General features: G+C 38.4%; 1 protein-coding gene across 11 annotated transcripts in view; it reads right to left on the bottom strand.

Annotated features, from left to right (window-relative positions):
- Window positions 1-1401: 1401 nt before the first annotated feature.
- GJC1 (gap junction protein gamma 1) overlaps window positions 1402-10893 on the bottom strand; it is a 35492-nt gene continuing 26000 nt past the window's right edge. For 9 of the 11 annotated variants that reach the window (XM_057536514.1, XM_057536512.1, XM_057536513.1 and 6 more), the window contains 3 exons: window positions 8297-8478; window positions 8123-8196; window positions 1402-7166 (listed from right to left, as the gene is read on the bottom strand). In XM_057536514.1, coding sequence (XP_057392497.1) covers window positions 5956-7146 — 1191 coding nt within the window. In that variant the 5' untranslated portion in view covers window positions 7147-7166; window positions 8123-8196; window positions 8297-8478 and the 3' untranslated portion in view covers window positions 1402-5955. The remainder of the gene's footprint in view (window positions 7167-8122; window positions 8197-8296; window positions 8479-10893) is intronic. The other 2 variants (XM_057536510.1, XM_057536517.1) reach the window with 1 other exon arrangement.

Below are 10893 nucleotides of genomic sequence, written 5' to 3'. Positions count from 1 at the left end.
TTATTTTTTTCCTAAGTGGTTCTCAAACCTTAATATACATAAGAATTACCTAGAGAGAATTTTTGGGTGATGTCACTATTCTGTATCTTCCAGTGGTAGTTGCTCAATGCATGCATTTGTAACTATACACTAAAAAGGGTGAATTTTACATCATGTAAATTACACCTTAATAAAAGATTTTTTTAAAAATCACCTGGAGAACTTATTAGTTCTTATTATAGGCCTCAGATGGGTCCAAGGAACCAACATCTTAATAGGAATTCCCTGTTACTTCTTCATAGGTGGTCCAAGGGTCACATTTGGAAAAAATGCTGTAAACACAGCAAGGTCCACCCAGCTGGATCCACCCCCTGCCACAGTGAGAGCCCCACTAATACCTGCTTCTGCACTTCGCTAGGAAAAGAGCATAGGATACTGGATTAAGCCACTGGGCAATCAATGTGCAGACGTGTATTCTGTTCTCAGCTCCGCCTCAACTCCCCTATCCTTTATGCCCCTGTGTAACATGCTTCCAACTTGAAATAATTAAAGGAGGCAAACCCTAAAAGTATTACATGTTAAGATTGGTATAAGCCCTTAAACCCTTAGAAATATTGTTTTAATCTCTATGTAGTAAAGAAAACAGACTTTAACTTTGATGCAACACCTTTTCCAGGTACTAATATCTGTTCTGATGGCAAATCTGCCAAAGAATCCGCTTTCCAAACTAGCAGTGACTTAACAGCTCCAACATCTTTCAAACGGCTCACAAGTTTATTACCAAATATGGTTTGGCTGACCAGTTTACAATCTGTGCCGCTGAGGGTGGGCTTGATGCATGAACTATTTTGTCACTCATTCAGCTATTCTGTGTCTGGGGTAACAGAGGACATTGTTGGAATAAATGCTACCCTCTCCTCAGCCCTCTCCCACATCCTCTATTCTCACAAAGTGGATTAGTCATACCAAGACTGGTCTACGTCTGTGAGGAGCATCTTTCTCAGAAGGCACTCCTCTTCTCCAGGCCTCGAGAACCAAAGGGAGCCAGAGATCGGGTATGTTCCTGGTTTCTGTGCTTAGACCTTAGCCTCCACCCTTAAGGTCACCTACCCCTCCAGACTGTAATGCCACAAACACGCCAAATCCTTTTAGCCACAGCCATCCCAGAGGAGTTCTAACCCAGCTATGAAAAAGGGCATCTTTTGAGCCCAAACCTCTACTTGGAAAATTTCCTGCTCATGTATTTCCACTGAGATCAACTTACAGGTGAATGTATGGGAAGAGATTTTCATATCAGGTTTTCTGTGTAAACCATTAAGCTCTTGGGCACTATTTGATACAAAGAATGGGGTAAAAATCTTCAATATGACATTTCCTGGCAGTTGAGTTTTCACGTTTGGAAAAAGATGCACAGACCACAAATGAATCTTCTAAACTGTATTTGGAACTGACAAAAACATCTGGAACTAACAAAAAATCTTGCTAGAGACAAGGCCCTCAGCAGAGTCTGTCCCCACCATAAAATTTTACATCAACTGTACAGAACAAAATTAGCGACGAGTGATCTTTGGCACTAGAATGGGTGACTCCTTAGCTGTTCATACAATATCCACACTGCACATCACATGACATTAAATTGCTGGTTAACAGTTGAATTTTACATTTAAATTATCTTAAAAAGTTGGGAGTCCTAGCTAAGTTTTTTGGTATCAATATGCTAATGATATCTAACACTTAGTGCCTGAGGTAGAGACTTCTGTAAGAGATTTATTGAAGAGAACACAATTGAGAGTACAAAAAAGAAAAACACTTCCAATCTTGGAATCATACAGCCAAATGTCTTTGCTGGTTCAGCAAGCCAACCCTGAAATGCAGAACTCTTTACTTCTTTTATTTCTGTAGAGATTTTGCACGGGAGTAGGGCTTTCTTTTGATTGGACTCCTGAATTTTGGAATACATGGATTGCTTCTTTCAAAAGTATGATTATTAACATGGAATGTGCATGAACCAAACTCACTTAACATCATTATTAAAAACAACAAAAACAACACAACTGCACATTAGGGACAACAAATAAAATCTTTTAAACTCTCCATGATATGTGGCCAGAATGAGTGACAAGTATGCAAGTCAACCTAATGATTCTAACCTTTGATGGTAACTGTGGATTACTACAGATCTACGATATATAGGTGAGCTGAAATTTTATTTCCAAACTCTGCACTGTATAGGTGCAGGGGCTTTATTTTCAGGTGGTAAGACTCTTCGTGAAATTACATTATTTTATAAAGATGAAATTAATCTAACAACTGGAACCTTCCAATCAAAATGACCAGCAGCTCTGTATCTCTGACTTCAGGTACTTTTCTTCACAGTTGGGAAAGACCTTTCCTTTATAAAAAGGCATTTGTGAAGTAGGTTCAAGTATAACATAAACTTGCCTTTTATAAAAAACTGGCTGGCCAAAAATTTATCCTAAACTATAGGTATTATTTTTAGAAGTGTACTGTCTCTTAAATGAGACAGAAAACATAAAGCCTAGACGTTTATAAGCGTAATGGGTAAAGCACAGGTATGACTAATAGGAATAACATTTAAGTCCATTCTTGGTATAAACTGCTTAGAGCAAGTTAAGTGTTTTAAACAATCACTGATTCCTGTGATAAAGAGCACTGAAGGACTTCTTACTACATCACATAGTTCTTCCACCTATTTTTTTTTTGAAGCTCCAAGGTCAGACAAATTACCAATAATAATAGTTGGTTTTTTAATACTTTTTTTACCAGACGCTTTTTCTAACTACTTCATAACACTTCTGAGAGGTAAGTGGCTCCTGGAACTTGGAAAAGTAAAGTCAACCGCCTAGTCTCATACCATGAAGAAATGACAGTTAAGGTACCTAATGATGACGTTTTTCTTTTTAAACATATAGGTGTCCTTCTAAAAGACAGATATGTGGGAGCCCTAACCTGTGAGAACCATTTTAGATGGCAAAGTTCCTTTTTAGCAAAAGTCTATAGACGTCAGTCAAGGAAAATCCCCAAACTGACTTCAATGAAGTAACACGCTTGTGGTTTTAAATGAACAAATATAGAGACAGGCGAAACTAAGGCATAAAGCAAAGAGGAAGCCACAAAAGGAACAGTAACATTTCTTTAGGGGAAAATGTTATATAATTCTTCCCTCAAATTTGAACTAAGAAAAAAAGCCTATTTGTTTTACAAATCTCTTCTGAATAACAGACTGTAACAAAGATGAACAAAGGACACACCACATCTGAATAAATCCAACTGTACGTTAAGGAATGTAACATGTTGTTGACCATATCCTGATTGTAGCCTGTGAAGGACTAAGCACTCAACTTCTATTTAGAGAAGCAAATGTCATACGACAGAGCATGTCTTACACAGCAATTCAAAGGAATGATTTTGATAGGGAAAAAAAAAAAAAAAACCCTGCTGACAGGTGTTTTATACAAATACCTGCAAGTTCCAGAACAGTAACTGGAACAACATTTTTATAGACTCAATGTAGACCCAATTAATGCGTTAATAAGCTAGACACTGACAGGGCCGTTTTCTTAATGTAGGTCCATGACATGTTGTTAGGGGAGAATGGCCTTGGCAAACTCAAATGTTCAAAGGCTGAAAGAAATGGACTAAGAAAGCAGTGAGAGTTGGGAAATCTAAGTCATAATTAGAACTTTAGTGAGAGAATAAAAATAGACTTTAACACATGTGAAGTGACCCAGAATATCTTTCTATGTACTCGAGGAAGTTGAAGAATTATCCAGACACAGAAGATAACATTCTCATCAGAACAAGCCCAGATGAAACACCAGGGGCCCTGTTTGTAGAAACTAAGTGGATGCTTCTGGCGCCGAATGTCTGCCTGGCATTTCTGCTTGACTCCTTCCCTCTCTCTCACTCAGATCCCCAACCCTCCCACTGGCAAAGCCACTCTGTTCTCCTTCAGGCTCTGAATAGATGGATGTGAATGTATGTGTATTTTTTCTGTCCTTCAATTAAGAAATATACATGAAGTTCTACTGACATAAGAATTATTGGTAGTTCTTTATCTTAGCTGGCCTGAAGTATTTAAAATCTTCCCTGTTTTAGAATAATTATTTGAAATTCCTTATTAAACACTTGGTTTCAAGGAAACTGCACAGGTCTATTAATTATCAAGGATACATACATGTATAAATCATTTTCTGAAATTTCCCCTTCAGTCTCACTGGAGTTTACCTTTTGCTTAAGTGTTTAGAGATCTTGAGGAACTTCGCTAGGCTAAAATTTACAGATTAAAAAAAGCAAAATAAAGGTAAATTCATGGTTAGAAGATAAGCTTAAATTTTCAACTGAGTGTCTTTTGCGGGGGGTGGGGGAGAAATGCAATGGAGAACAACAAAGAAAAAAAGAACTGCATACAGGACGCTATTCTAAGAATAGAAAACTGACATTTAAAAATTAAGACAAAAAAATAACACTCTTGGAATTCCAAAGTTGGAGGTGGCTTGCAATAACTTTCTGTTAGAAGAGAGTGAGATACCCAAAATGAAATGCTCCCTGGTATAGCAAACACCCCTTCCTTTAAATCTTTACCAAGCTCTTACTCAGAAGCTCATAAACTGTTAAGACAAATGATGTGAACATGACAGGAGAGCAAAGTTCTCCAACATAACAGAAGGTTGAAAATGGCAATAAAATACTACTGCAAATTACGAGTGTTATGTGAACATTAATGCTTGTCATTAACAAATAGATATGCCTATAGCAAATAAATATTGAAATTCTCTTTCGGTCTATTTACAGATAGAATCCCAGGTCTGACTGGTCTTCCAGGCAGAAACCTACATTGGCAAAAATATGTAAATTATAAAAGTTCCATGGTGAATTATAAAAAATAAGGAATTTGAATTTAGGCCTTCTGCCATATGCAGTTTAAGGTAGCTTTGATTAATTTTTAGCCTAGAAAGGAATTTTTGTGTTTTTACTGTTAACATATAAAAAAAATATCCGTCACTGGCTTCTTAAGAAACCAGAGTGGCAGGTTTTCGGATACAGATTTAAGGCAAATCAAACAGGTCCACAACTAAACGTCTTATCAGGGCTTATTTTCCAGGTGTGCCTTTGTTTTGTGACAGAGGAATCTTAGAACAGTTCTAGCCAGGGTCTCCACACTGCTACTGGATGAGGACACCTTTGTGCATCAGCCTTTTGAAAGAACTGACATTATATACACACCATCAAAGCATATACTGGCAAGGCGTGATATTTAAAGGACTTCTGCAGTGAATCACTTTATCTTCTTTGAAAACACAAATAGGTTTTCAAAGACTAGATGCAACTCTGGACACATGAATGAGATTCAAAGATTTCTCAAGTCAAAGAGAGATCTCAACCTCGCTCTACTATGGACTTTCTTTCCAAGACTGAGAACTGATTCATCCTCCTCCGGCTCCTTACATATCTGAAATCTTCCCTGCAACACGAGAGGCACTTTTATTAGGTATGTAGCATCTATTAAAACTTTAAATCCAGGGTAGAATTTGCTGAACAAAGTAATAACACTAGCCTAATAGGCATTACCTTAAGGATTATTTCCCCTTTAATATAAAAGTATAACTACAGTGGTCCAATATACAAATACAAAAAAAAAGTACCATAATACTGTACATACAAAAACTGTTCAACAAGAATGATTTAAATATATCTGTTCTTTTCCAGATCTGGAAGACACAAATGTAAAGTTCTGCAACTGTATTATTGCTGGAACATGTGTCCAGGAACAGTGTTTCCCGTTCTTTCCCCTTTGTCCCAGCCCCACCTTCAGAGTCCCCTGAGCTTGCATCATGAGCCAACAGCATCCCTGAAAATAACCAGAGCCAAATGTTTACTCAATGGAAGTCATTATTCAGTGAGCCGCTGCTTACCATGAACTATGAAAAGCACAAGTTTTAAGCCCAGCCAAGATTAAATCCAGACGGAGGTCTTCCCATCCCCTGATTTGCTACTAGCACTGCTTTTGTTGGACCCAGCTTTGGACCCCACTTTGGCTTTTTTTCCCCGGGGACCATGGGGGTTGTTTTGGTGATTGTAGGCCTGGATTGCCAGATCCAGGCGTTCCTGAGCCATTTTGATTTCCCTCTGCAGAGTCTCCAGGTCAGCTGGGAGGTTGTCCTCATGGCTGCCATACTGTTGTTCCTGGGCGATGTTGGCCTTGTTTTGCTTGTAGGCAATCTTAGCGTTGGACAGTTCGGTGTACTGGATTTGATCTGGTTTGACGGCAATGTTATAGCCAGGGGGAGCAGATGGTGTGTTCCAAGTGAAAGGATAATTATAAGCACCCGGATCTTCCAGTTCCCTCCTTTTACTGTTTAGTGAGTCTCGAATTGTCCCAAATCCTAAATGAAGCATCTCCCAAACGTTAAGCAATAGGCAAAGGCCTGTAACACCATACATTATCAGAAGAAAGATGGTCTTTTCAGTGGGTCTAGAAATAAAGCAGTCTATCTTATGAGGGCAAGGAAGCCTGCTGCACACATAAAATGGGTGGACTTGGAAGCCATACAGAAAGTACTGCCCTATCAGAAAACCCACCTCAAACACGGTCCTTGCCAGCAGCTGCAGCACGTAGATTTTCATGAGACCATCCTCCTGAATCCGGTGTCGGCCATCATGCTTAGGTTTAGATTGGTTCTGATCTTTATTTTCTTTTTCACTTTCTAATTCCATTTCTGGATACATCATGGGATCCTCTTCATGGTCCTCTTCTGTTTCTTCCAGTGCCCGGTGTTGTTTCCAACGCATTGCATAGGGTTTGCTCCGAGTGGCCTTCTTGTCTGCTTCACCGTGCTCCATTTTGGCGATCTTATGAATGGCATAGCCCAGGTACATCACTGAGGGGGTGGCCACCAGGATGATCTGGAACACCCAGAAGCGCACGTGGGAGAGGGGTGCAAAGGCATCATAGCAGACGTTCTCGCAGCCTGGCTGCTCTGTGTTGCACACAAATTTGCTTTGCTCGTCGTAATAGATGGACTCTCCTCCTACAGCTGTAAGGACAATCCGGAAGACGATCAATACAGTAAGCCAGATCTTCCCCACAAACGTGGAGTGGTTGTGGATCTCCTCTAGCAGGCGAGTGAGGAAGCTCCAACTCATGGTGACTGAACTGGTTCGCCCTGATAAAAATGAAAATTACCAAAGGAAAATCAGCAAATATTAAAATCTTAATTTTTTAATTGATGATATCTCTAGGAACTACTTCTCTACAATACTTGAAATTTATCTTCAAGGCTCATACTAGAATGACTGTTAGAATAAATAGCATCTCACTCTCTACACTACCATCAGGTAGGACCATTCACCTCAGTCAAAGAGCACTGGTTTGGGCCTACAGGGTCCTAGGAAGTCTGATTAGTTTTCGTGTCTTCCTTAGCTTAAAAGGTAAAATTATAGCTATCATTTGAGATATATTTCTCAAAGTATACTGGATTTTTTACATACAGTATTATTTCATAAGACCTTCGAACTTTGTGGAATATAGATAAGAAAATAGCACAGAAGTATAGCTATTCGGTCACAGTAAGACTGCCACTGAGAACATAATGGGGACACCTGGGCTGGATGGACTCCATTGTGAAGAGGTACCTTATCAGGAAAGTTAAATTTTGGACCTGGTGACAAGTATTAAAAAAGAATTAAGGAGATAGTACAGCTGCAAATAACTGGCAAAGATCAAGGACTAAAATAAAAGACAGAAAGAAACAAGGAAGACACTCCTGAGCTAGGCTGCATCACACAGATTCTAGCATTCTGTATTATATTTCTGTATTTTGTTTATGGTAGAAGTTAAAAAATGCCTGTAGATTGAATTGTGAGGACATTAAAAATCCAATCAATAGACAAATCCACTTAAAACAGCATTTTGAAGGATAGTTTTATTCTGAGATTCTTAGATCTATGTCCAGAATCCAGGTAAAAACCATCAAATGAGATAATGTATGTAAAATCCCTAATACAACCCCTGACACATAGTACACCTAGCTTTTCTCTTCTATCTTCCCTCTCTTGGTTTACTTCTGCAGGTAACAGCTGATTATCAGCATCACCAAAGAAATTTAAATACACTTTTTACCTGTTATCCAGAATTTGTTATCCAAAATTTTCTTAGAGAAATGATGTTTTGCGCACAAGTTTTCCAGATTCCCTCTGGAAGGGAAAAAGAAAAGAGAAGGTCATAAGTTTCCTCCCACAGAAAACAATCAATCACTAGAACGCCATTTTCAGGGAGAAAGAGTTTTCTACGTACCATAGGAATCAATCAGCATGAGATGGAAACAGGCTTGAGTTTGAATATCACTGTTCACTCCTCCTATACGTGGTAGGAGAAACTACCTTACAGTGACTCAAAGAGTCTTAGGTCACTGTAGTCTAAGAAAATATGACAGGAAGATGAGTCATTGGTGAAAATCTGAAGATGAACTCTGGCATCTATAGGAAAAAGCCAAAGTAGAAAATCTCACCAAATTTAAACTGGATCACTAAAGGCCTTGCAAAAATCTTCACCCTGTGTGCTCTATTCCTGTTCTGTTCTCTGAAGCAGCCAATACCTCTCTCAATGGGATTTGAGCAGCCAACTAGGAGCAAGCTGTTTAGTTAAAACACTCAACAGCTGGCTCTCAGTCACTGGGACACCCATATCCACAGAAGGTGATTTACAGACTCAACTGCTCACAGAAGGAAAACACCTGCATCTGTATTGTGATTAAAATATATATATATAGGACAAATTATTGCTCATTATCAAGTTCTGCAAACTATGGAATAACTATGGCCAAGAATCATCCGCACCATCATTTAATTTAATAAATGAATGTAAAACAATCCCTAAGTGTTCCAAGTTATTATGTGTTCAAAATAACTTAATAAAAAAGATACATGAAAAAAAAACAGAACAATTCCCAAAAGGTCAATGAAGAAGAAGAAAAAAAGTTCAGGCATCTGCATAACATGCAAGTACGAAGATTTACATACAGAATCCAACCACACAAAGATCTCACCATAGGACTTCAAGTACAACTCTCATTTCCAGACCTGATGTCCAACTGAGTTCACCACTTCTCTCACTGCACATACAAGTTATAGAACCACAACACAAGAAGTAAATAATATGCAGTCTTTAAATGGTGATGTAAGCCAGATTTCCAACACAGAACTCCATAATGATTCACATCCACAAGTCCAGATTCACATTTTCCCCAAACACCATATCTAAAGCATTTACCTTAAAGCCTGAAATTCTATTTGTTCCAATAAGCCAAAATCATGAAAGTGCAATTGTTAATTAGTTAGGAAGCTCATCCTCTATACTGCCATCCATACCGAAAACAAATGGGTACCTTTATAAATAATTATTGCTATGAAATAATTTCTCAACAGTTCAGCATCTCATACAATAATCTAACTTTTTTTTTTGGGGGGGGGGAATTAGTGACAAACCCTTCAAAGCTTATAAGTTATAAAGCAGCCACTTAAACACATACAGAAATACACATTGCATACTGGTTAAGCTGTAGGCCTAGACAATGATGAACCCTTAGAGCCTGGTTTTCCGTGGGCACTTGTAAGTGCCATAGCACCCTATACCCAAACCTTGAGTATAAATGATGTGTAAAGTAATGTAGCTTCAGCATCTCATACAATGGATGATGGGTAATTTTCTTTCTAAAATAACCATGGGCTTCCTAATCAAATGGCAGCATTACCACTGAGCTGTCAGTAGGTTTTCCGTTGACACTCTTCCCTTTCCAAATCCCTTTCTTCTCTTTGTAAGCATTAAGAGAAAGGCTTAAGTATCAGAGTAGCCTCCTCCAATTTGGGGGGTGGGGTGGAAAGGAGAAGAGGGAGGGAGGGTGTGAGAGAGGAGAAAAAACTGAATGAGTAGAATGGTGGCTTCTGGAATTGACATTTCTAAGCAAAAACGTGTCACTGCCAAGTGTGGTCTTGCTGTATTCTTGCGCCACTAAAATCCCCTTTTTTCAGAACCATTTTTTTGCTCTCCTACCAGAAGCCTAAGATTCAGAACACAGTCTTCTCTGACTTCCCTGTTTCAGCAAACAGACTTGGTTATAGAGTAGGGAGTGAGAGCATGTAATTAACCTGTGAACAGCTCTCGTGAAAAAATAAAAATCATTTCCATACTCTATTTATGAATGGAAAATATGGGAGCATGTGATGAGTGGTGGTGAGAGGTGGGGGGATGCCAAACACCTAAATATTTTTTGCCAATTAGGAAAGCCAACTGATTTAAATGTATCTTGACACTTAATGTCTTCTTGAATATATCCTTTATGCTTTGGCTGAATTTATCTATAGACAAATTCTAGGAAGTGGTATTATCAGGACACAAGAAATGTAAGTCTGCGTGGTTTTTGCTCTGTACTGTCATTTGATTTTCTAAAAAGGTCCTAGCAGTTTACAATGCCTGGCAATGAATGAGTACAATTTTACCTCAACTTTATCAGCACTGTCTGTTATGCTACTTTGCTAGGTGTAAAATGGTATTTCAAAATTATGTCAATTTGTATGTTTTTAATACAGCAGGATACCCTTCCCTTATATTCCTCCTTCTTTGTGAACTATTTCTGTCCTTTTGCCCATTTATCTGCAGAATGTATTCTTAATACAGTACAGACATCAATCATTTGACATTTAATATAAATACCTCAGTTTATTGTTTTCCTTAAAATTTTAGTATTTTATACAGTCACACCAATTTCTTGAATAAATTAAAAGGTGGAAAAGTTATTCTTCCTAGGATGGCTTTTTACATAAAGAATTTGCAAAATTCATGGTAGCTCATAATTCAAAAGGATTCTCAATTCTCTCTCCACCCCCCAACACATA

This window comes from Balaenoptera acutorostrata, chromosome 20 (genome assembly GCF_949987535.1).
Source record: "Balaenoptera acutorostrata chromosome 20, mBalAcu1.1, whole genome shotgun sequence".
NCBI lineage: Eukaryota > Metazoa > Chordata > Mammalia > Artiodactyla > Balaenopteridae > Balaenoptera > Balaenoptera acutorostrata.
Note: the sequence above shows the minus strand (reverse complement) of the source record. Positions and strands in the feature narration are given on the sequence as shown.